This window comes from Puma concolor, chromosome B2, assembly GCF_028749965.1.
Source record: "Puma concolor isolate L17-30 chromosome B2, mPumCon1.1.hap2, whole genome shotgun sequence".
NCBI lineage: Eukaryota > Metazoa > Chordata > Mammalia > Carnivora > Felidae > Puma > Puma concolor.
In genome coordinates, this window is record NC_141671.1 from 58,630,958 (window position 1) to 58,658,646 (window position 27,689).

The 27,689-nt window shown below is 39.4% G+C and overlaps 1 protein-coding gene across 1 annotated transcript in view; it reads right to left on the reverse strand.

Annotated features, from left to right (window-relative positions):
- Nucleotides 1-27,689, reverse strand: part of LOC112861989 (EGF-like photoreceptor maintenance factor) — a 320,134-nt gene that overhangs the window by 47,719 nt on the left and 244,726 nt on the right. Inside the window, exons 7-9 of the mRNA XM_025925163.2 lie at nucleotides 24,607-24,773; nucleotides 23,634-23,778; nucleotides 16,474-16,648 (exon numbers count right to left, since the gene is read on the reverse strand). Coding sequence (XP_025780948.2) covers nucleotides 16,474-16,648; nucleotides 23,634-23,778; nucleotides 24,607-24,773 — 487 coding nt within the window. The remainder of the gene's footprint in view (nucleotides 1-16,473; nucleotides 16,649-23,633; nucleotides 23,779-24,606; nucleotides 24,774-27,689) is intronic.

Consider the following 27,689-nt stretch of genomic DNA (forward strand, 5'->3'; position numbering starts at 1 on the left):
AACCACATATTTACTACTTTTCCTTGAGGAAAAGTAGATTTTGGACAGATATGTGTGTGAGATGGGGTGTCCATAGAGTGGAAAAAGGAGAGCATCACCAAAGAGAGGTAGATATTCATTCATTTAAAGACTATTTGTTACTATTATTTTTACAAGCTAAGTGTCTGCCATAGCGCTTAGTACTGAGCATTCCACAGCACAGAAGGCCCCATTCTTGGCCACAAGGACTTACTTGCTCTTTCTGGGAGGATCAGATTAGTGAGCAGACAATTTAAATACAATGTGACAGGTGCTATGGGAACCCATGGGAAGGACACCTAAGCAATTTTAGTGAGTTCAGGGAAGCTTCTGAGGTAAGATTTGCCTACATGAATGAGTGTATGGAGAAGGACAGGCAGTAGAAGCTTAGGCTGGAAAAGGGTTAGAATTCAAGGGCTTTGAATAACAGGCTGAGATAGTTCAACTTTTAAGTGACAGACATGGGGAAGGACATGACTGATGAGGCATATTTTAGGAATATTAATTTGGTATGTATAGGATGACCCCCTCGTGTAACAACCAACTCTCTAGTGATGTAAGTTTAACCTTAGTGGGATCTTACTATATTTTTGCCCCTAGAATGGGGGTTGGCAAACTTTGGCAGTATAGTTTGCTTTGTGGCCATATAGACTCTGTTGCAACCTCTCAACTCTGCCAACTGTTGAAAATACCACAGACAATCCACAAAAGAATGGACATGGCTGTATCCCAATAAAACTTTATTGGGATAACCAGGTGATGGACCAGATTTGGCCCATAGGCCATAGTTTGTGACCCCTGCACTAGATAATTAATTGCATGGGGGCAGAGATCAGCTCTGTTTTGCTCTGTTATCATCCCAGGGCCTAAGCCAGTTCCTGGCATATAGTAATTTTCATCGAGTGTCTGAGGAATAAATCAGTAAGTCATGGCTGGGGAACAAAGAAGTGGATGGATGCAAAGAGACCTGGACAGGGAAATGGCTTTGAGGATGGAGAGGTGGAAGCAGATATGACAAACATCTGATAAATGTTGGCTTGAAAGATGAAAGATAGGGTCACCTGGGTGGCTCAGTCAGTTAAGCGTCCGATTCTTGGTTTATGCTCAGGTCATGATCTCATGGTTCAGGAGTCTGAGCCCCACATTGACTCTGTGCTGACAGTGTGAAGCCTGCTTGGGATTCTCTCTCTTTCCCCATCTCTCTCTGCCCCTCCCCATTCACTATCTCTCTCTCTCAAAAAAAAAAAAAAAAAAAAAAGATTTAAACAAAACAAAATAAAATTTAAAAAAACAATGAAAGATAATAGTAATGGCAAACATTTTCTGGGGCCTACCGTATGCCAGGCACTTTTCTTGGCACTTTAATAATGTAAAAAAAATTTTTTTTAAATGTTTATTTTTGGGAGAGAGAGAGAGAGAGCACAAGCGAGCATGAGTGGGGGAGGGGCAGAGAGAGAGGGAGACATAGAACTCAATGCAGGCTCCAGGATCTGAGCTGTCATCACAGAGCCTAATGTGGGGCTCGAACTCACAAACTGTGAGATCATGACTTGAGCCAGAGTTGGACGCTTAACCAACTGAGTCACCCAGGTGCCCCTCTTATTAGCACTTTAAATGTATTAATTCAATTAATCCTCCTTGTGACCCTATTAGGAGGATACTATTATCCTCCTCATTTTGCAGAGGAGGAACTTGAGGAACAGAGAAGTTAAGCAAATTGAATGGCTGAGTAATGGGTGAGGAAGTCCATACATTTAAGTGCCGTTCTATGTCTCTCAAACTATGGAAATCTTTGGGGTTTCAAAAGAAAATGACTGAAAGAATATGGTGCCATTATTGGGAATAGAGACATCTGGAGAATGTAGTTTAACAGCAAAATATAAAAATCTTCTTTTAGCTCTCCGGAGTTGGAAGTGACAGCAGGTGATAAAAAGGCTTTTTCCCTTTAAGTATCTAGTGACATGGCTCTTGAACTTGATGAGATGTGAGGACATAGGACAGATTTGTGAATTAAGTAGAACAGCAAATGGCTGAAGCATTTACTATATGATAGCTAAGAATATTCAAAAGATACTGAAGAATCATTGATATTATACATAGAACTGTTTTCTTATCTTAGGTCCATTTCAAAAATGTTAGCTATCCTCAGTTGTTAATACCTAAAGAACAGTTTGTGGGCTCCTTTGTCTCTAAACATGGAGGAATGATAACACAGAAGAAAGTGTTAGGCACTTTGGAAATATGAGTAACAGCTGGTCACGGTGGCAATCAAGAGTTGAGTACTGGAGTATTTTACTAATACAGTTAATTATTTTACATCTGTGCATTTAGGATGAAACTGATTTAAATTTCTAAATTGCAGACGAACTGGGCTTTAATGCCAATGTCATAGCTTAGAAACATCTATGGATTAATTTTTTCTTGTTACAACAGATATTCAACATGAAGAATTTCATTTTCTTGTAATTAGGCAATTCTGAGACTTCTGAAGTTTAAGGTGAACATTGACATATAAAAGTTAAACTGGAAATGAGATAATGGAAGATTTAGTATTCTTTGTTTGAATATCACTTAAACATCGTTCACTTTCTTACTAAATATTCACCAAAGGACTAGTATGATGTCCCACTCCACATCGTTACCAGGGTACACACAGAATACACAGCAGAAAACACAGTTTTGCCTCCTTTATTATATTTTATTTATAACAAATTATTTGTATGAAATATAGATATGTAAAATATACTATTCAAAGGTTATTAGGGCCTCACTGTAGTTCCAGGAACCATTTTAAGTACTTCATAGGTAGGAACTTACTTAACACCCATAACTAACCCTATGAGGTAAATGCAATTACTAGTTTTCAGTGTGCACTTGAAAAACAGAGACTTAGAGAAATATAACCGCTGCTTAACCTACTTTTTCAGTTTATCACATAGATTCTCACTGTTTTGCATAAGAGAGATTCTTTTTTCTATATTAAGGCTAATGAGGGTAAATTATTAGAAACAACATTATGAGAGGAGAACAGAAAGGAAAAATTCTTGGAGGGGGTTGGTGCCTGGCTGGCTCAGCTGGTGAAGCATGTGACTCTTGATCTTGGGGTTGTGAGTTTGAGCCCCACATTGGATGTAGAGATTACTAAAAATAAAATCTTAAAAAAAAGAAAAAGTTCTTGGAGCAAATTTAGCTTGAGCTGGGTATGTAAGAAAATTATGGTTACAGATTTGTGGGTTTTATGTGCATGAGCAAAATCACAGACATAGTACCTAGAATGAAATCTATGTAATGTGATAATAAACTCATATGAAAAGTGGGATTAATGCATGTTATTTAGCAATAGATGGTCACATAGACTAAAGGACTCCACTTCTGTATACACAAAGTATTTCTCTGCAATTTGAAGGGAAAGAGAAACATACCTGAATCTCCTCCTTAGGCCATCTGTTGTACTCAATGGTTTCATTCATGTCAGTTTGCTTTTCTTTATGACTTACTTCCATTTCAGTAATAAGCTGGGAGAATAAGGTAAGTGTGATATGATGGATATCACTTTACCTGCCAAAATTTACTGGATGTCAAATGACATGCACAAAATTTGAGGCTTTGAAAAATATGCAAATAAGCACTAAAACAAACAGACCTTACTGTATAGTGGAATGTGATGACATGTTAAGACCAAACATGCTTATAAGGAAGGGTCGTTATAAGCACTCCACCTGCTGAATTTCCCCATGGCTTTCCTTTCTTTTTAAAAGCTTTTCTTAACATTTATTTATTTTTGAGAGACAGCAAGAGACAGAGCACAAGCAGGAGAGGGGCAGAGAGAGAGGGAGACACAGAATCTGAAGCAGGCTCTAGGCTCTGAGCTGTCAGCACAGAGCCGGATACGGGGCTCGAACTCACGAACTGCGAGATCATGACCTGAGCTGAAGTTGACACTTTAACTGACTGAGCCACCCAGGCGCCCCTTTGGCTTTCCTTTCTTTGCTGGTGAGATCACTCAACAAACTCTTTGATGACATCTCACAGAGTGTAGAAGGATGAGATGAAATTACCTTTACACACTAGTAAAAGTACTGGTCGTTTTCTGTGAGCCTCAGTTCTAATGTTTCTGTTGTCCAAGTGTAAGGACCTAAACATTATTTTATGTTAGCAGTTGGACTCAATTCCTCTTAGCGAGAGAACTGTCTTTGGGAAACTATTTACATGAGTTTGGAGTGGATGGTGGATCATAGCTGCAGTCATGGGAGCATGAGGCTGGACTACCACAGGAAGATAGGCAGACTGCTCTGCCTGGGGCCAGAAGGGAAATTTGGTTTGTTCTAACCTAGGGAATCAGTTAGAGCAAAATGAAGCAATGACAAGAAGACGAAGAGTAAGTATTGTGGAGTGGCCATATATTTTTTCTGCAGTGATGGGATGACCAAAACATAAGTTGGAAGTTGTTTAGGTGACCATAATATAAACATTTCCCTTCAATCATTGCATGTATCCCCTTTCTCTGCACAAGTATAACAGTCTGATCTATCTCCAAGTGTGAATGGTTTTGTTAATTTAGTAGAAATCAAATAAGCTGTCACTTTTAGGCATACATTATACAGAGTAGACTCTGCATGGGTGGAAGTGAGACATACGCAATCATCCTGGAATCTGCATTAATCTTGGAAAGATCTTCGGGCTTTCACAGTTTATGTAGATCTCAAGGCTCTGGTAGAAAGCAACTGACATCTGAGTCACACAAAAACCAGGAGAGAAAAGATACTTCTCTTAAAGCACAGTAATTGGGAAGCTTGCTAAAATCTACACTGAATTCTTACTTCTGTTATTTTCTTGCTACTTAAATGATAAAGGAACAGAAAGTATGAACTTCTTTTAGAATTTACATCCTTCAAGTATGTTTTCCATAGGTGGTATCAAATAGTGGATTTGTGTAGTTTTGGTAGCTAAGAACTGAAGGCGGAGAAAGACTGGAATAAAATATCCCCACCTTTTAGAATGCACCAGAATGCAAACTGGTGCAGCCACTCTGGAAAATGGTGTGGAGGTTCCTCAAAAAATTAACAATAGATCTACCCTATGACCCAGCAATAGCACTGCTAGGAATTTACCCAAGGTATATAGGAGTGCTGATGCATAGGGGCATTGTACCCCAATGTTTACAGGAGCACTTTCAACAATAGCCAAATTATGGAAAGAGCCTAAATGTCATCAACTGATGGATGGATGAAGAAGTTGTGGTTTATGTATACAATGGAATACTACTTGGCAATGAGAAAGAATGAAATGTGGCCTTTTGTAGCAACGTGGATGGAACTGGAGAGTGTTATGCTAAGTGAAATAAGTCATACAGAGAAGACAGTTACCAAATGTTTTCACTCTTATGTGGATCCTGAGAAACTTAACAGAAGACCATGTGGGAGGGGAAGGGGGAAAAAAAAGTTGGGGGGGGAAGGTAAACCATAAGAGACTCTTAAAAACTGAGAATAAACTGAAGGTTGATGGGGGTGGGAGGGAGGGGAAAGTGGGTGATGGGTATTGAGGAGGGCACCTGTTGGGATGAGCACTGGATGTTGTATGGAAACCAATTTGACAATAAATTTCATATTAAAAAAAAAATCCGCACCTTTTAAAAGTAGTTATCTGTAACTGGTGGAATCAAGAGTATATTCTTATTTTATACTTTATGAATTTTATAAATTAGACAAAGTATTTATTATATGTACTATTGTTTTTTAATTCAAGCATATACAAAAGTAGGAAAAAAGTATTAATAAACATCCTTCTCGCTTAGCTTCAAGTGATCAGTTTTTGGCTCTTTAGTTTCATTTGCGTCTTTGTCTACTATTTTTCTTTTTTTGGCCCCAAATTTTTTTTTAATGTTTATTTATTTTGAGAGAGAGCGAGCGAGAGAGAGCATACATGAGTCGGGGAGGGACAGAGAGAGAGGGAGAGAGAGAATCCCAAGCAGGCTCCACACTCAGCATGGAGCCGGACTTGGGGCTTGATCTCAAGACCATGAGATCATGACCTGAGCTGAAATCAAGAGTCAGACACTTAACCCACTGAGCTGCCCAGGTGTCCTGGCCAAAATGTTTTGAAGCAAATCCCATTTAGCTGTAAATACTTCAGTATATATCACTAATAGATAAGAAACTTAAGAAAAAACACAACCAAATACTACTATCATACCCAACAAAAATAACATTAATTCCTTATGATCATCTAATTTTCATGTTCAGTTAATTATGTTTGTTTCAAAAAAATTTCTTTGCTGTTTTTTTTTTTTTTGACAGTTCATCAGGATCCAAGCAAGTCCCACAAATGCATCTGCATAGAATGTATCTTAAGGCTTGTTACCTAGATAAAAATTGTCCCTCTGCATTTCGTTCCATCCATATGATTTTTGTTATTTGTCCAGCAGAATTTGCCATATTCTGGATTTGGCAATTTATATCCTTATAATGTCATTTAACTTGCTTTCCTCTATTGCCTTTATTTCTCATAGTCTTGTAGATATAGAGGCTTGATTAGATTCATGTTCAGGTTTTTTAATACTTTAGAGATGGTATTGTGTAGTTGCAATGACATCGTATCAGGAGGCATATACTGTTTGCTCTACATTTAATTGTGACAGGCCAGTTGGTTCAAGTGGCATTAGTTAAGTGGATTAGCTTGATCCAACCATTGTATAGTTTTCTGTCAAGATTTCACTAAATGATTCAAACAGCCATTATTTCTGGGGTGGTTACAAAATGGTGATATTTCTAATTTCTATTATTCATCCTGCACTTAAATTAGTTCAGTTTGGTAAGAACTACTTCTCATCAATTATCTGGCTAGTTAATATTATCTAGTATTAGTTTTCTATTGTTGCATAATAAATTACCCCAGACCTTATAGGCTTAAGACAATAATAGCCATTTATTATTATTATTATTATTATTATTATTATTATTATTATGGACTCATAATAGGCTACTCTGTTTTCAGGCTTGCCAACTGCAAATTTGTTCTCTACACAACTGCCAGGGGGACTATATAAAATAGAATCTGGCCGTTATTACAACTGCTCAGTGGGCAGAATCATTTAATCCTTAAATTTCACAATTTAAAGAAGGCAGAAGTGCCAATGACTCTTTATCTAACTTTGAAGTCACAAGCTGTCATTTCCAGAATTACTTATTATTTATACAAGTCAGCCCTATTCAGTGTGGGAGGGGACTGCAGAAGGATGTGTTCAGAAGGAGGGCCACCTGGAGGCCGGCTACTATACTCAAAAATAGACTTTTACAGAAAAGGAAGGTTGAACCTATCTATCTTTCCCCTTTGTCGAATTTCAGAATAATGAGTGGTACACTAGCAATCTCCATAGGTGCCAAGTTTATTTTTCTTTTTAATCCCTTGGTAGATTGTATGTATGGAGTATCCTCACAACTATGTGTATTTTATATATCAGTATGTTAAAATCCATTATTCTCTAGGATTCTGAAACTGTCCCATCTTTGGCCAGTGGGAGTCTCTTTAAGTTGGCTTCTGTCTTCTTTTAAAAGGACCGTAGTAGTCTTTGACCACTCTCCTGCTCTCAGGTACAAAAAGACATCCAGGATCATATCATACATTTCCTACCCCAGAGTTGAATGTACAATTATACATTTATTTTTATTTTTTTTAGTTCTTTAAAGTTTGGGTTTATTTCTTGTGAAAAACAGCATTTGGAGCTAACACTTTTGGTACTAGAGTTTTCATTGCTACTGAGTTATGTTGTTTCTAGATTTCTTTGGTGGACACAGCTAGGAAATAAGAACTTTAGAAAGAGAAAAATTAAGTCATGAATTCATATGTTATTTCTAGTTCAAATAAAAAATGAGAAGATTTTTACTTCTTTGATTTTATGTCTGTATCTCTTTTATCTTATGCTGAATATCTTGGTTCCTAATGAGAAATATTAACATAATTACTCATTTGGTTTAGATCCATCTGTTCATTCATCCATCCATCAAGTTACCTAGCTATTTTCATTTGTAGTTACAAAATAATACTAATGCCACCACTAAGATATAACCCACTTTATGGTCAGTTTTAAAGTTAATTGCATTAAATCTCTCCTAGGTTATGCCACCAACTTGAAATACAGTTAGATTCATTTATTTCTTTATTTTCTTTTAATGCTTAAGAATTACTCCTTTTCTTTTTTTATTTTTCCAGGTGAAACATTTACTTAGCTCCAAATAAAAACTATGAAGCAAACTATATTTTTCAAAGTCTGGCTTTCATCCCCATTACTTCTCCTTGTTCTCTTCCTCATGCTACAGGTAACCATTTATAATTTTTTTTTCTGTAATCTTCCTCTCTTTTTTTTTTACTCAGAAAAATATGAGCAGGTGTATATGTGTATTATGTATACCTGTATGTATGTATTTATATCTATTTATCTATATCTATCATTCCCTTTTCTTACATACTTCTTTATCTTACTGTTTTTCACTTAATATATCCTGAGGATCACTTCACAGCAACACAGCAATATATAAAGATTTCTATAGCTGTGTCCTCCATTGTATGAATGTTCTCTAGCTTTACCAATCAGATACCTAGTGATAAACGTCTTGTGCTTGAACAAATAGAGTTTGCTCTGGTAAACAACAGTGTCTGTTTTTCTACAGCCTCACCATTAGATTAGACAATTTTGGGGGCACCTGGGTGGCTCAGTTGGTTAACTGTCTGACTTCAGCTCATGTCATGATCTCACGGTTCATGGGTTTGAGCCCCGTGTCAGGCTCTGTGCTGACAGCTCGGAGTCTGGAGTCTGCTTCAGATTCTGTGTCTCCCTCTCTCTCTGCCCCCCCTCCACTCACGCTTGCTCTCTCTCTCAAAAATAAATAAATATTAGATTTGACAATTTTTTTGAACTTTTCCTTCATCTTATAGGTAAGAAGTTAAGGCCAATACTTAACTTGTAGTCTCTAGAAAACAGAGTCTAAAAGCAATTCAAAGGAGGGACACCGGGTGATTCAGTTGGTTGAGTATTTGACTCTTGATTTCTGCTCAGGTCATAATCCCAGAGTCCTGGGATCTAGCTCCCTGTCGGGCTCTGTGCTGAGTATGGAGCCTGCTTATGATTCTCTCTCTCTCTTTCTCTCTCTCTCCACTTGTATTCTCCCCTCTCCACCCCTCTCCCCCGCTTGTACTCTCTCTCTCTCTCTCTCTCAAATAATAATAATAAAATAAAAGCAATTCCAAGGAAAGGAAGGGGTATTCTGCCTGGCAAGCAAGAGTGAGAGAAAAACAAAGTCACAGGGAAAGGAAGAAAACCACATGCAAGGTAGTGAGCTACCTGGTAGGTTACACCCGCTGGTTGCTTGGGGAGGAAGTGTTAGTTGAGGGGCCAGAGAGAATCATACAATTCTCTGGAATAATGAGCAGGGAGAAAAGCAGGAGCAGAGAGGGTGACAGCAGGCCATGATACACCTTGAACAACAGATGAAAGCCTAAGGAACATGTTGAGCAGGAAAGAGACATGAGCATAATTTTTGGCAAGCTCTACAATGAGGAGAGTTTAGGGAGCAGGGTACTAGTTGGCCAACGATTGGTCATACCGTCCGGCAGAGGATCACTGGTTAGACTGCACGAAGCACTGCCACTGGAAATCAAAGAAGAGGACGAAATGGGCAAAGAATTCTTAATTTGGAGAGTTTGTGGGGCCCTGGAGCATGTACGACTGGGCTCTATGGAATTTGGAAACCTCCAAAATTTTATGCAGATTTTTGTGTCCTTAGTATGTTTGTTTTTCTGAGGAAAGGATTTTTAGATCTCACCTTATTCTCAGACATCTGTGAGCCAAAAAAGAATCAGGAAACGCAGGATCAGTGAGGTCTGGTGCTCAGCGATAGATTTATGTTGTAAATAGGCCTCATTTATGAGCTTAGTATAAATCTTGGGTGCATTTCACCTCTTACATCCACATTCTCCAAACTCCAATTGTACTTACTGCTGCTCATATTTATATTTAGCTTGTTTTTGTAAGTTTTGCTTTTCCTACACTGTGTTTTTCTTAAAGGAACACACTTCACATTCTTCTCAGTCATCACCAAAAGATGACTTTCAGGTGTTAAAAGAAATGGAGGCATATTAAGAATTTTGAGTTTAGGGGCGCCTGGGTGGCTCAGTAGGTTAAGCATCCAACTTCGGCTCAGGTCATGATCTCACAGTTTTTGAGTTTGAGCCTTTCATTGAGCTCTGTGTCGACAGCTCAGAGCCTGGAGCCTGCTTCGGATGCTGTCTTCTCTATATCTCAAGAATAAATAAACATTAAAAAAATTTAAAAAAAAAGAATTTTGAGTTTATCTGAGGAACACTTGATTTGAACTGGGCAGCCTGTAATATACCAGATAGAGAGGAGCTCCAGGAGCTGTACCAAATGAAAGACTTTTACAGGCAGAAGGGGTGGGAATAAGGAAAGCAGGATGGCCAAAAAGCAGACTGTTTATTGCAAAGTCACTTCACTCTAGGGGATGGCAAGGGTCTATCACGCAGATTGTCTAACTGGCGCTGATCAGGCAATTCCTGAGTGACTGGTTTAAGATCCCGTTTCTGGGAAAGCCTAACCATAATTAAGTCAGGTCTGGGTTTGGTGATGTGGGGTGTAGCATAAGCAACTCCATTTTGGGCCTGTTGTCTTGTTTTTAACAAAGGTCAAGCAAAGTGCAAATTAAATGAAGTAAAATCAGCTTAAAAACATGTTGTACAAAACACATGTACATAGATAAGTTACAACTAAACAAATCTTTTTTTTTTTTTTTTTTAAATCCTTGGCTGCTAACAATAGAAACAGCTCACTGGTTCTCTGTTGCATCAGAGCTCATCCCAAGAGCATAAAGGCCTTACATGAACTCTGCCTTATTATACCCTCATCGGAGAAACTGCATTAGGACACAGCTGGATCTGTGGATGCTGACGTGCATGGAGCAGAGAAGCAGGGCGTTTAGAGGTTTACAGAATCCCCAGCGGGGTCCCAGCCATATCAGGCGCCCCCTCCCACCTTCCTTGGCTCAAGACCTCCCCGTATGTACCAATGGCGCCTCCTACTCCCGGCTGTGATGCATGGAACCAAAGGAAGCATTTTGAGTTCTTTTTGAAAAAAACTTGTACCATTCAGCTGTGCATTGTTAAGGTGCTTTGACCGGCTTTGAGATTTTTTTCTTTTAAAATTTATTCTGAACACCATGAAATTTATGCTTCTGGGTTGGGGCCTGCCTCTTGAGCATTTAAAAAACGTTTTATCTTGCGTGTTAGTTATTTTGAAGAAAAAGACTGAACGTTAGCTTTGATCTGCCTAGAACGGTACCCAGAAATTCAATTTAATAGTACTCTGCTTCAGGAAAAAAACAGAAGTGTAGAGCCATGTAAAGTTAAAAGCCTGAGATAGAGGAAAACTTCTTAAACACCATGGAAAAGCATATATTACAAAGAAAACATCTTCTTTTAAACAGGGGATTCTTGTTACTGAGATTAGAGCAGAATTACAAAACTTATCAAAAAGAATAAAATTCTCTGTAAAATGCTGCCGCTAGAGCTGAAAGTCCATGAGTGGGAACCTTAATATTTTTAAATAGCTTTATTGAGGAATAATTTACAGACCATAAAATTTACCTCTTTCAAATTCAGGGAGCTGTCCTTTTAATGTTATTATATAGTACTCACAAGAGCTACTTCTGACTCTACGGTGGTGCTTTACACGTAGTTAATACAGTAAACATTTCGTTGTTATCTCCATAAGAAAATCCCAAACATTGGTCTCAATTTTGATAAGAAAGCTTTCAGAATCCTATAAACAAATGTGTCAGCATGAAGCAAGTCCATTTGTTATTCAAGTCAAAGCTCTCATGTGAGATTATAAGGTCCCGCTTTCCACCCACACAGGAGGTTATGAAACCCCCAGGGTCTTCGTTATTACGAGGCAAGGTACTTCCCAATTTGGAGAACATATGGAGTGTCCACTGAAGACACTCGATTAAAAAAAATTAAAAATAAATGAACAGATTACATCCAGCAGATAAAGAGATACTTAATACTTTTGTTACCTTACCTGTATTATTAGTTGTTTTTAAATTCATTTCTTATTATTTAGATTCTGGAGAGAATTTTGACCCAGAGACTAGGAAGTTTGGTTTTGGGTCCTGCTGTTCTACTTTTAAGGTGCTGGTTTTATCCTTTTGATTCACTCACAGTCTCTGGGGCTTTGTTTCCCATCCATTAAATTGGGACTAGAATGTCTGCCTTGACTAATCTGGGGAGGTGTGATTAGGAGCAATGAAAATAATATATGCAAAAAATGCTCTGTTAGCCAAAAACTGCCATGCGATTGTATGGTATTACTTTTACTATCACAATTCAAGAAAATTTTGTATATTAGTCAAAATAATCTGCAAATAATTCTAGGTGTCTGTCTACACTTGACACTATATTTTCTAATTAAAACGTGTGGCATTTATTTATTATTTATTTAGATTTTTTAAAAAGCTTATTTATTTTGAGAGAGGGAGAGAGTGGGGGAGGGACATAGAGAAAGGGAGACAAAGAATCCCAAGCAGGCTAGGCACCTTCAGCACAGAGCCCAATGCAGGGCTAGATCTCAAGAACCCTGAGACCATGACCTGAACCGAAATCAAGAGTCAGATAGATGCTCAACTGACTGAGCCACCCAGGTGCCCCAACACTTGTGGCTTTTAAATGGCAACAGTTAAGCCCTTTGTTCTACATGGAATAGTGAGGAATTAGAGTGAATTTCCTAGTTGGGCCTTCAATTTCCCATGCTTTCTTACTGTCTTACATTCTTTATTATCATATTCTTTATTACTATCAGTTTATTTATTATCACATTAAAAGATAACAAAAACACTTAGTCGGTTACCTGAAGAATGACATTTCTTTAGATAAAGTGAGGTAAATTTGTTCTTTTGAATAGTTAAACTTGGTTGTAGAGCAAATTAGAATGCATAAGTTGTAAAGCAAGCCTAAAGGTTTCATTAGAAATTGTAAAGAAGTAACAATAAAATCATAATGGTTGAGCTAATTCAAAGTATATTACTCTGTGAGGGTGGTGTCCCAACCCGCAGATTTTGTCCTTCATACTTCTATGGGCTTTTGCTTTTAGCTTATTGTTTAGCACATCAGGTGTCTTGGACATCCCAGAACACATCAAGCCTTTTCATACTTGTTTTGGATTTGATAATTTAGATTTGACTCCCCATTGACCCTCCCTGCACTCACAATCATAAGCAATAGGTCATAATGTACCATGAATATATCTCTGCAATATCTTCAAACTAATTCTTTCCTTTTTTATGGCTACCCCTCTATTTTTTTTAATGTTTATTTTTGAGAGAGAGAGAGAGAGAGAGAGAGCGCGCATGCGCACGCTAGTGGGGGAGGGGCAGAGAGAGAGAAACAGGGGATCCAAAGCAGCCTCTGCAATGACTGCAGAGAGCCTGGTGGGGGTGGGGCTTGAACTCATGAGCCTGAGCTGAAGTCGGACACTTAAACTACTGAGCCACCCAGGCACCCCTTTATGGCTTCCCTTCCCTCTCCTTCCCTCTCCTTCCCTCCCCTCTCCTCTCCTCTCCTCTCCTCTCCCATCCTCCCCTCCCCTCCTTTTTCTTTTCTTTTCTTTTCTTTTCTTTTCTTTTCTTTTCTTTTCTTTTCTCTTGTCTAAGTTCATTTATTTATTTTGAGAGAGAGGGAGCAAGAGAAAGAGAGCATGTGCAAGCAAGGGAGGGGCAGAGAGAGAGTGAGAGAGAATCCTAAGTAGCACAGAGCCCAATACAGGGCTTGAACTCACGAACCATGAGATCATGACCTGAGCCAAAACCAAGAGCTGGATGCTTAATCGACTGAGCCACCCAGACACCTCTATGGTTACTTCTTAGAACCAGGCCCTTAATAATATGCTTAGATTTTCCAAAACTGTCTCCTAGTGATTCCCCAATAAATCAATGCTGCAAAGGGATATCAAGAGGACTGTCTTTACCATGACTTTTTCCTGTCCAGGAATGGTTTATATCTCATTCTTGAGGACAATCAAATCTGTTATCCATCATGTATATTTCCCATCCTTCCATCTGTCCCATTTTTCATAGCTAATTAATTAAAATATTCTGTTTAGTCAATTTGGCTTCATTATCATGACCATCATGGGGTCACCCTGCTTGTCCTTCCACTTGCACTTTTGCCTAAAACTTTTGGAATAAAGATTTCTTCTACTTTTTTCATTGAACATTTACTGATTGGTTCACTAACTGAACAAATAATTAATGAATGCCTATTCTATGAGAGGTAACTCTTCAAGGTATGAGGGATAAAATGGTAGAGTGACAGCTCAGACCCATTGTTTAGGGAAAAATAATAATCAACATACAAACAAGCAAACAAATAAATAAATTAGAGAATAATATATTATGGGGAAAGTAAAATAAGATGATGTGATAGAGAATGATTAGAGGGAGGGATAGTTTTGGGTTGATCTAAGGGGCACCTTTCTGAGGAGGTGATAAGAAGGAGGCAGCCTAATGGAGACTGTTGGCAAGGGACTCCCTGAATGAAGACACAGCGTTCAGGTCTAGAAGCAGAAATGAGCTGTGTCCTAATGACAGAAGTAGGCTAACTGGACTTGAGCACAGTGAGTGAGGAGTAAGAGAGAAGGCCCAGGAGGCTGCGGGGGCCAGACCACATAGGGCCTTATCGGTTAAGGTCAAAGATTTAGGTATTATTTTACATGTCCTAAGAAGTCATTGGAGAGTTTGGGGTAAGAAAGAGTAAGATGTAATGACAATCTCCTCTCCTCCAACAAGAAGCATTTTCTCACTAACCCCGTGCAGTGTAATTAGCAGTTGTTTGAACTTTGCACTTTGCTTTTGATTATTTTCCAGTGGAAGGTTGGTGGAAGGGAACCACTTAGGGGAGGTAAGGGATTCACTCAGGCTTTGTAAGACTGTGTGCTCATCTATGTTCCTGTCTCCCAGGGGATATTCTGGTATCCCATTTCCTGAATTGCTTTGCAGTGAACTAGAATTAGCTGTGCAGTGCATCACGCCTTCTGACATGTCCTGTGGGACAAAAGCAGGCAGATCACTTTTCTAGTTGTCTCATACATGTAGAGAACAGCTAGGATGTAAGAAACTGAATAGCCAGAGTGGAAGAAATTGAAGGATGGAGTGCTTACTTCCTCTTTATTTGGCATATTCCCAGAGCACCCTCATATAGTACCTGCACACCGAGGAGATGCTCAATGAAAGAAGTTCTTTACAAGACAACATTCCTTTGTTCTTCCCACTCAACAGGTCCATGTTTTGTTTCATACTAAAGTAGTTCAGAAGTCACACCACACAGCTTTGCTAGGGTCCACCTAGAGAGGACCCTTTCTGAAGGAGTTCAGTATGAAATATGAATATGCAACATGAAAGCAAATCCCAATAAGCAAACCCTTGTATGATTAATATTTCTGGGGGGTGCCTGGGCGGCTTAGTCGGTTAGCGTCCGACTTCAGCTCAGGTCATGATCTCATACTCTGTGAGTTCAAGTCCTGCGTCGGGCTCTGTGCTGACAGCTCAGAGCCTGGAGCTTGCTTCAGATTCTGTGTCTCCCCTTCTCTCTGCCCCTCTCCTGCTCATGCTCTGTCTCTCTCTGTATCAAAAATAAATAAAAACATTAAAAAAATTAAAAAATATATATTTCTTACAACACTCTCAATGTGATGAATGTAAGATTATTTTCCACGGTGTCTGGAATGACATGCAGTTATTCCTTTTTATTGTTTAAAAAAATTGACAAGATGGCATAAATGTTGCTCTGACCCTCTTCCAGTTGCTTTTTTTTTTTTCAACGTTTATTTATTTTTGGGACAGAGAGCGACAGAGCATGAACGGGGGAGGGGCAGAGAGAGAGGGAGACACAGAATCGGAAACAGGCTCCAGGCTCCGAGCCATCAGCCCAGAGCCTGACGCGGGGCTCGAACTCACGGACCGCGAGATCGTGACCTGGCTGAAGTCGGACGCTTAACCGACTGCGCCACCCAGGCACCCCCAGTTGCTTTTATTTGTTGCCCAGACACCTATAAAGTTGACATAAAAACGTTTCATTATTTTAAAAAGTTTGTTGATTTATTTTAGGAGAGAATGAGAGCAGGGTAGGGGCAGAGAGAGAGAGAGAGAAAGAATCCCAAGCAGGCTCCACACGGTCAATGCAGAACCTGATGCAGGGCTGGAACCGATGAACCACAAGATCATGACCTGAGCTGAAATCAAGAGTTGGACACTTAACCTCCTGAGCCACTCAGACGCCCCAACAGATAAACATTTTAAATGTGAGCATCAGTCTGTGTTTCTAGTTTGTGTGAGTGGAATACTACTTAACATGCAAATAACCTGCAAGTTTCTTTCTTAATAACATCGTACTTACTGGACAGTGGATGCACTCTCCACACATGTCCCACCATTGCTGCATTTCATTAAACTGCAAGGAGAAACGTCACACTGGCTAATGCTGCGCCCAGCATCTGGGTGGCCCTCAGGATTTCCCAGGCTTCTGAAGTGGCCATTCTTCTCAGTGCGAACTTGAATAGTGAAAATGCAACCTTGAAGAAAGGCAAAAATACATCATATTACAAAGCTGGAAGAAACAGACAAAACAAGAGGAGAATTATTTTTCATTTTTAAAGCAACATTTTTTTGACATAAACTAATACATGTCAATTGGTGAGAAAAATACTATAAAAACAGAAAAGCACGGAGAGAAAAATAAAAATTATCTATAATATCAACACTCTAGAAAAGACAATAGTTCACACTTTCATATATATTATATACCACTAATTATTAATATACATATATACACACTATTTTTTCTATGCTTAGCTGTATTTTCTTTTAAACAAAAACAGAATCCTGCATTAAATTATATTGCATATAGTATTCCAAACATTAGTATAGTATAAATACCGCTAACTCTTTCCTAATAGCATAAACTATTTTTAAATGATGGCATAATATTATTTTATATATTTAATTAACCTCAATTGGACAATTGACTAATTTATACCTTTTTTGCTATTAAAAATAATGCTATAATTAATATCATTATATGTATATCTTTGTGCATTTGCTAATGATTTTCTCAGTATTAATTTCTAGCAGTAAAACAACTAGGGCAAACAGTATGGATGCTCTGAAGTGTGCCCAAGTGTCACAGATATTTCGCACAATTGTATCTCCCCAATTGTGCACTGGAATGCCTGCTTCTTCACAGTTACCACAATGCAAGAGATTATTATGTTTCATTTTAAAATGAAATAAATAATAAAATGCCCTTTTGCCGGTTTTACTTGGGGTTGGAAACCTTTTAATAAATTTATTAGTCATTGGTATTTTTTCCTTTTCATATGCTTATTGTGTAATATTTTTCTCAATTCACCCCTTTAAACATTAATTTGGAAGACCTTATATAACGAGCATATTAGTTCTTTGTCATATATTGTTAATGTTTTCTTCAGTTTAATATTTGCCATTTAATTTTGCTTATGGTGAAGCTTCTATTTTTTATGTAGAGAAGTTTATAATATTTATGTTGTCGCATTTATCTTTTTTTCCCTCAGAGATTTGTCTTTCCATAGATCCCTAGAAAGCTCTTTGCCAGGTATAGACTGGCAAAGAGCCAGTCAGATGTATGATCTTACTTATATGTACAATCTAAAGAAGTCAAACTCATAGAAGCAGAGTAGAATGGTGGTTGCCAGGGGCTGGGGTGTGAGGGAAATGGGAGATGCTGGTTAAATTGTGAGAACTTTCACTTATAAGATGGATAAGTTTTGGGGATCCAAGGTACAGCATGTGCCTATAGTAAATAATACTGTATTATACACCTGAAATTTGCTGAGGAAGTAGATTGTATGTGTTCTCACCATACGCACACACAAGGTTGACTTGATCGCGCACACTTTTCTCAATGTGTATGTGTACCAAATCGTCACACTGTACCCGTCACCTATATACTATTTTATTTGTCAATTATACTCGGAGCTGGAGGGAAAAGGATCTTTAACACACCAAGATTAGGCAAATATAAACAAAAAGGGCAGTTCAACAAAGACTCTCCATGGAACTGTTTGGGATCCTGAAATGCATTACAATTTTACTCATCTCCTTTAGCACTTAGAGTTTGTTTATAAAGTACTTTTAGGTCAATATGGTTATCAACCATAAATAGTGTCTTTGAAAGGGTAAAAGAAAGGCTGGACTGGATTTTACTTTTGAAATTTTCAGGAGCTAAAAGCATGGAATAATTCCTCATGGTGAAAAAGATGGGTTCAGTTTTGAAAGGTCAAGAATTTACTCTCCAACTTAATTCTCACTGGCATTTTCACTGACAAGCACCATTCTCAGCAGGCGCTGATATTTTCTTATTGTGAGAGAAGTGATTGTTCTTCCTCAGATTTAACCTTTGTTATTTCTCCAAGTACTGCCATCTGCTATTACACAAAAAAGCACTGTACAAAATGAAGAAATTAATGAATGCTACTGAGTCTACATCCAATAACCAGGTAACTTAATTAACGAAGCAGGGCTTCCCAAGCTTTTTGCATAGCGAAATGCACTGAGCAGAGAGCAAAGTAGAAGTGCAGGATAGAGTCAGGTGGGTCTGGAGCCAATTACAATCTCTGCCACATAATTGGTCGGTGATCGAAACCTGAGTGCCGACCTTTTCACTTTTAAATTGGGGACAAGAATATCTGATAATCTATAGATTAAGAGGAATAAGGTGATATACATAAACTGGCCAGTATGATCCCTGGCAATTAGTAGGGCTCGTATTCCATCCTGTCTACCTCACTGTCTCAAATCCCTTACGACCTTTATAAAATTGTTTATCTTTTTTGGCAAAAATTGAAAAAAAAATTTTATAATCATGCACTGAGAAAAAACTTGTTAAATGACTATAATAAGTATTAAATTCTGAAGCTGTTCATTTAAAAGCACTTCTCCTTTATATGGATAAATTAAATGCTCTTGTTATGAAGAACTGCTAAAATATATTTTTGGCTAAAAACGTGGCAATGCAATGCTATATTTGGAGAAACATTTAGCTAATACAAATAGTTGAATGTGTTTCTTTTACAGAGAGATGTTCATGTCAGTCAATATATACAATTTACAGGCAATTATGGTAGAAGCCATATGTAGAATATATATTGTATATTTTCAGTCTTATTAATATAGCAAAGTATAATCTGCTTAGTATAGCACCACACAACTATTCATAACACACTTCCTGCAAATGATAAAGTAGTTATGATAAAGACTTAGAAGCCATAAGCCAGGTGTATATTGGAAAGTACAATGAGCTAGGTTCCACATAAGTGGTATATTTTGACTGTAAAATAATACGTAAATTATTGCAGTAAACTCATTTTTTCCCCTCTTATGAGTTCTGGTTTGAAAAGTACCATGCAATTAAAGAGAGGTGGGCGGGGGGCAGAGAGAGAGAGAGAGAGAGAGAGAGAGAGAGAGAGAGGAAGCTGAACTAGCAAGAAATGGATTGTACTGACAGTGTAGGGCACTGTTAGTTGGAATAACATGTTCTTACAGTGCTGTTAATGAATCTGAATCTATTTCATGTCCAGTCTGTTTAGATGAGTAATGAATATTTAGTAATCCCTGTACCAATGAACTCTAGATGCTGTAACACTAGAATAATAGATAGATTTCCCCATGTTCACTCTAGTCAAAAGCAACTTTTAATTCTACATCATGATTGAATAGGTCTTTCAGTGAAAGCAGCAGATCTTAGAACACGGGTGAAAGTGATGGATCTTCTTCCCATAAAAATGCACTTGGGCACATGCACAATTGTATGTATGGCTTCAGGAGACTCCAGGACCTGCTGAATCCCATATGCATCAGCCTGAAAGCCCTGCAGCTTTGTAACAGATGCAACTTTGGAGAGGAGGGGAGAATTCTTCTTAAGGCAGGTGAGAGAGTAAGGCCTTCTCTGCATGGCATATGCAGATTAATCTGAAGAAGGATTAAATAACTCAATATTTTCATAAATATTAAAGTTCTAGGGAAATAATGGCTCATTATAAACTGTTTCCAGAACAAAAACAAATAGGCTTTATCAACAGTAAGGATTTGTATTTCATTTTATTATTTTTTTTTAATATTAAAAAATTTTTTAACATTTATTTTTATTTTTGAGAGAGAGAGAGAGAGAGAGAAAGTGTGAGCAGAGGAGGGGCAGAGAGAGAGGGAGACACAGAATCCAAAGCAGGCTCCAGGCTCTGAGCTGTCAGCACAGAGCCTGACGTGGGGCTCAAACCCATAAACTGTGAGGTCATGACCTGAGCCAAAGTTGGACCATTTAACCAACTGAGTCACCCAGGAACCCCAGGATTTGTATTTTAGACTGATAACTTATGGAGTAGAGTCATTTATCACTAGTGTTTATAAAAATATGTAAGCCTAAATCATATAATCTTTTATAACATGTGACTTAATCACCAAAGACAAATGCAATGACCTGAGTCTAATTATTAAATTTTTCCATGAAATTTTGTATTTGTTTTGTTATGATTAATTAATATAGTGGCTTCCAAATCTAGGCAGACTTATTGAAATGCAAATTTTTAGATTCCATCATAGATACTTCGATGAAGTAGTTCTGGAATAGGGTCTAGAAATCTACATTTGAAGAAAGTTATGTATATCATTTTTTACAGCCAGTAGAACTCAGCTTTTGGGACTCACAGATGAATGTTACTACTGTGATCTGGCTGTTATGGTACATTGGTAACAAGTATCCATGATTTGCAGAACATACTGAATGCCAGGCAGACATCAAGGGAGGATTCAAGAGACAAGTGATAAAATTAGGGTCTTTCAAGTTCATGGAACTTCCATGACGCTGGATTAGGTGGCATTTACCAAGAAGACCTGCCCCAAACTTCTATCCTGAGAATCATGGCAGCTGACACACTTCCAGATGTGTGTGATCCTAGCGTCTATGTCAGAGGAAGGGCCTACGGTGTGCATGCTGAATTCAGGCTCACCATCATACTTAAGGAGAAAATGACAGGTTTGATGAGAGCTTCTGTTCTCATTAGCAAGGTGTGCAGAAAATTCATAATCTTAATAGAAGGGAGAAAGTTACATAGAAAAACCCCAGGAAGCACTGGCCTTCAATAAATTTGACAACATCAGGGGTGCCTGAGTGGCTCCGTGGGTTAAGCATCTGACTCTTGGTTTTGGCTCAGGTCATGATCTCACAGTTTGTGAGCTCAAGCCCTGCTTTGGGCTCTGTGCTGACAGTGAGGACACTGCCTGGGATTCTCTCTCTCTCTTTCTCTCTCTTTCTGCCTCTCCCCTGCTCATGCTCTCTCTCTCTCTCTCTCAAAATAAACATGAAAAAAATAAATAAATTTGACAATATCAAATCCTATGACAACAGGATGGAGAGATAATAATAGTAAACATACACTGAGCGTTTATCATGTATCCGTTTCCGAGTGAAGCACTTAAGATAATTATTTTACTTAACTGATTAAATCAGAAGAATCTTATGGGGTAGATATTTTTCTCCTCTGAGGAGAAAAGAGAAGGAAATGGAAGCTCAAAGAGTTTAAGTAACAGGCTACAAGTTACGTAGCTGTAATGCAGCAGAGCCTGAATCTGAAGATGCATTGACTCCAGATCCCATGCACCTAACCACTGTCCTTGTAGCGGAGAAAGAGAAGAAATGTCTGACTGGCGCTGTGCTGTCTCCCACCACCAGGTCCGTCATCACTGCTAACACAGAGTAGGTGCTGTAAACCAGTGTCAATTTTGTGTTGTCTCACCGTTACCTCCACCTCAGAACAATCCATGCTGTGCAGGTGAGGCACAGGGAGACACAGGGTGGTGACTAGCCAGGGTCATGAGGCTTGTAGGTTGAAGGACTGGGTGCATCCCCAGGAAGTTGGGTCTCAGAGTCCACACTCTTATCCTTGAAGCTATACCCAGAGTATTTATGTAAGAATTGTGTCTGTAATAAATGACAAGTTTTGAGGACCCCCCCCCCCCCCGACACACACACAGGGTCTCCACTTCACTGAGCGGAAGATGTGCTTCTTCACATTTACCCATCCCTTTTCTTGAATATAGTATTTGTAAAAACTGATTGATTTGTTATGCCTTTGCAATCCTTTTCAGATTATCTCCTGCTGTGGAAGAACTGTTGAGTTATTATTTGGAGCACAGTGCCTCAATATGCTTTAAAGTCTTCTATAAGACACTCTTCGGAGAATCGGCACTGATTGCATAATCAAAGAAAACGTTTCTTGGAGAGCCTTGGCAGAATGAACTAATTTTATTGGAATATGATGCTGGATTGGCTGTGTTGCCTTCCTATGTCTCACACACATGGCCTCCTGCATCCGTGTTTAGGCGGAAGTCCATGAAGCTGGGGAGAAGGATGCTGCCAGGCAGGCAGAGAACCCAAGTGCCTGAAGTGGTTTTTGATGGCAGATCCTGTCTTGCAGAGATGTGCATCACATCCTGGTCCCTATACCTTGACTTCTGATGGAGAGTAAGCTGGTCATGGGTGGGTGGCTGAGAACACTATAACAAAGAGTTCCTTGAGCAAATATCCGGAGACTAGGATACATCAAAAAGCTTATTTTCACCAAATGCTCTATTACAACAATTCAAAGCATGTCTTTATCTTATAACTCTACTATGAATCAGCTTTGTACGAGAAGGTCTGAATCTACTTCCCTTTCTGAACACAGGGAGACAGACTGAGGCAATATGATTATTTGCACAAGCATAATGTTCCCCCTTAATCCTCTTGACTTGTGGCCTCTGTGGTATGGATCAGTTAGCTGTAGTCTGTCTCTCATCTTTGCATCAAGTACATTACAAATTTAGTTGGAGTTTCAATTTTTACTGTGACTCCATGAGATTTACCCTGCTTGTCCTATATTAAAAAGCACCCTAGGGGCACCTGGCGGGCTCAGTCCATTAAGCAACTGACTTCTGCTCAGGTCATGATCTCATGGTTCAGAAGTTTGAGCCCTGTGTCGGGCTCTGCACTGACAGCTCACAGCCTGGAGCCTGTCTGGGATGCTCTCTCTCTCTCCCTCTGTCCCTCCCCTATTTGCTCTCTCTCTCTCAATAAATAAATAAACTTAAAAAAATCACCCTATACAAAAAAATCAGCCATACCCCTCCCCCCTCCCCCAGAGCATGGTCTACTTTTCATTTTCCCCCACAGAATTTATCACCTTATACTACTATATAATTTACTTATCATTTTTAGTGTTTATTGCCTTTTCCCAACTGGAATGTAAACTCAGGAGCGCAAGAATCTTTGTTTTGTTCATTGAAACATACTAAACACATAGTACGTAGGTAGTAAGCAACTAATAAACAATGTCCGAATGCTTTCCCTTAAAATCAAGCTTTGATCAAGTCTGATTCAAAAGCAACCCATATTTCTGGTTTTGGAACTAGATGTATACTCGTTAAAGTTTTTTGTTGTCTCCAAATTTGAAACTGGCAGGTATAGTGTAAAAACAATCCAAGACTTACCTTGAAAGCCATTTTTAAAATCGGCTCCATGGGGTAAGAGATCTGGTATGTATTCACTGTAGCCACCTACATAAAACTGACTGACGACATTGAGACCAACCAGTCTTCCTGGGGAGACGATGGACTTATTTTTATGATCATCTACCTTCAAAAGGAAAAGAATTCAAAACCTATTAAGAAAAGGAATTAATTCCTCTGGGTGAACTGTTAAGCTACTGTTTTGTTATTTCCCATTAACTTGGCATGAAAAATTCACAATACCTGAATTTTGAAAAAATAAAAAACACCTCACCACTGTATTCTTTGCTTCCCTGCTGGTGTCTGTTACCATGGATATATTAATATAGCAGTCATGGTTTTGCATTTCAATCAAAATCATAGTTCTCCAAAGATTAGGAACTAGCATCCCACTGGTCTTCCTCCATCTAGCCCTGCCCCCCTCCCCTTCCATTCTCCATACAACCACCAGAGTCAGTTGTCAAAAAAAGTCGACTGTGGTACCCAAACCCCTTCTTCAATTTCTCAGTAGCTCCCCATAGCTCTTGATAAAAATCTAAACTTCTTAGCGTGACATCTAAGTCCTTTTATAATATATATCTGGTCTACACTAACCACCTCTTTTGCTCCTCCCTACCTGAAAACCACAATGAACTACTGGCATTCTTCAAACCCACACTGGGCACTGTTGTTTTTCTGGACCCCTATTTACTTGCAGTTATACTCAAGCATCACCTTTTTGGGGGGAGCATTTCTTGAGCCCTCTCTCACCTTATTTATGTTAGTCATCCCTCTTACTAATCCCCACACCACTTAGTTGCAAGCATGCCTCTACTGCTCAGCTGTATGCACTGGTCTGTGAACTGCAAGGGAGAGGCAGCATGGACCTGTTCCCCTCTCGTCTCCACTGCACAGATCCAACGATATATATAATGCGCGGCAAGTCTCTGGGACAGATGAAGGGATGACGTTTTACCTTCAGCCAGCCCATCTGGAAGAACCTCCCCAGACGGACTGTGTGGATGCCAAGGCTCAGATCGAGGGGATCACTGCTGATACTCGCTGTGCCCGCTCCCAGGTTGTAGGTGTAAACCACACTGCCCTCACGCAGACCCACGGCCAGGAAGTCATCGCTGTCCAACCCTGGGATGAGAAGATGTGTGGGGCATACTCACTGAGAGGAAATTCAGGAGTCTAGTAACCTTTGCTTTATTTTCTAGTTCTGAGGTATAGACAGCATACAGAAATTATAACAGACATCTAGCCTCTCAAGGGCACTCCGGTATGTGTGCATCTGGATATTGTTATTCACACCCCCAGAAACTGTCTGAACACTAAGAGTTTTTCTTTGAAGCCATGAGGGTTCTGGTCAACCCAGGGGAATGATCAATACATAAAAAGTTGGTATTAAAATCTCCTTTTTGTCTGAATGAAGTTCAGTGTGCACTTTACAATAAATAGAAATTTACAATAGACTAGAACTGCTCTGATAGTTCAGAAGATTCAAAAGATTGAGATAACCTGATTTCAGCTTTGAAATTCTATGATTTGAAGAGAGTTTTGAAAATTTTATTTCCACAATTGCTCAGGATATGCTTTAATTGTTCTATTACAAAATCTCCTGACCATTTTCCCCTATGACTATTTAGAGGTGGGATGTTTTTGTGTTCCCTTTTCTCATTCTCTCTCCATTAGTTCAGGACGTTCCATGGAAAACAGTGAAATGCAGGACCAGAACACTCAGAATACAGCTCATACAGACCCATCGGAAAAGGGGCAGGTGGTTGGGAGAGATCCAGCATCAGGCACTGGAGGAGGGTCATGGCAATGGTCTGGTGGCACTAGGAAGGTTGGCGATGGTTAACAGTGTAATTTCTGGCAGGTGAGCAGAACACCCATTGGTCAAGGCAGAGCTTCTTAAGGTAGGTGGAGGCAAGAGATCTGTCCACAGGAAGGAGGGTCCAAATATATCATCTAATTTCTGAAAGATGTGTTTGTGAACCTTATTACTGAGGTTTGCAGGTGGGAAACTGAGGCAAGAACTTCTGCTTGCAGGAAGAACCTAGGGCCTGATAGAAGAGGTTTAATCATGGGGCAAAAAGCAGAAGCCAGTCCTTGAACATAGACGAATTTTGTTGTGAGTATTCACAATCTCCCCCTCCTACATTTGTAAGAGTCATAGGCTGTATGCTCCCTTGGTTTCTGTTGTTAGGCTAAGCAAGGTAAAGGAGACAAAGATCTGCAGGGGTGTGAGTTTCCAGATAGCCTAGGCAGACAGGTTTCCAAAGGCACTGGAGAGTGGAAGACAGAAATATTATTTAGAGGTACTTGAACTCTACCTGTGCTTTTCTAATGAGTCTGCCATGGGCCCTGAGCTGGGTTATTTTGGGGAGCTCCTTAGGTGAGTATAATATTGCAGCCAGGGTTGAGAGTCACTGTTTTAAGTGCCATATCATTGCCTAAACATGCTGGGAACTCAGCAAATCTCATTTTCCCTCTCTCAGGTGACTTCTTCCCACCTGCAATGTTGCACTGGGTTAGCTGGGTTATAGATTTAAAATAGGAAGAAGTCCCAGGAGAAAACAGATTCAGGAAGGCAGTAAGGCAGAAATTGGAGAAAAACCACAATTAGAGATTGGAGAAATCTTTCAGGCAGCAGTTGGACTTTAGAAGACACAGGGAAAGAAGGCTGAAGACAGAATTGTAAGAGACTTTTCTGTGGGCTGTGAATAGGGATCTTTTTGAGGCATTCTAGTGGGCATCTGAATTGTCTTTTCAATTGTTCAGATTTTTGGGCGGGAGACGGTATTTTGCCAATGGAACTGGTGGTAGGAGCGTAATTTATTTGAGCCATATCCTTCTCTTTTTTCTGTCTTGTTGCCATTCTTCTTCCTCGAGTCATGGAAAGCCTCTATCATGCCAGGTACAACATGACCCTCCAGGTCCTCACAGCCTGGCTGGGAGGAGATGGGAAAATTTTCTCCTGTGCCATGGAGATCAGAGGAGGAGCAGCATGGGGGCAGCCGTTATGCGAACAGCCATGTCCCAGGGAATACAAGTAGGGATGCCCCAACAGATAGGGAGAAGTGTAGCCAGGGAGCTAATCAAACTGTCAAGCAGATGATAACATCTTATTTACATATGATGGGGCCATCAGGGTTGTTTTCCTTTTCTCTGACACATCTTCCCCTTTGGACCTTTCCTCAATTGTAATCTCTGATGGTGGGTAATGGTGTAGGTAAGAGAAAGGAAAGCAGCTAACTACCATTGCTGGTGCCTGGAAGGTGAACGTTATTTAGGGAGTTGGAAGTGCTCTAGGGTGATTTTTTGCAAACCTGGAAGTCCATCACAATCACTCAAGGAGCTCATCAGAAATAGATTCTAGGGATGTCTGGGTGGCTCAGTCGGTTAAGTGTTTGACTTTTGATTTAGGCTCAGGTCATGATCTCTTGGTTTGTGGGTTTGAGCCTTGCGTTGGGCTCCCTCTCTCTCTGCCCCTCCCCTGCTCATGCTTTCTCTCTCTCTCTCTCTCTCTCAAAATAAATAAATAAACTTAAAAAGAACCCAGAAATAGATTCTAGACTTACCTTATGCCCCTGTGTGAGAATCTTTGGTGCTAAGTCCTGGAAGTGTGTGTGTGTGAGAGTGAGCGTGTGTGTGTGTGTGTGTGTGTGTGTGTGTGTGTGTGTGTATTTTTAACAGCCTTTCCATCTGTTTATGAAGCCTGACTAATATTAATAACTCTAGGAGGGCCAAGTCACATGACCCATCTGTCACATTGGGCTTTGTGTTCAGAAGGGCCTCATGTTTGTTTTAATGCTCTGTTGTCACTTTTTGAAAATCTTTGAGCTGAAGGTTAGGTCCATGTGACAACAAAGCATGAGTGGAAACAGAGGCATTACATACATGCAAATGCATGTTTGTTGTTTCTTGCCACCCCATTCACATGTAGTGTTTGTAAACAGAATCCCCCCAATACTGGGAGTTCAGTGAGACTCAAAATGAGTAACAAGGTAAGTGTGTTGCTGCTAAAGACTGAGTAGGGATGCTGCTGACCCA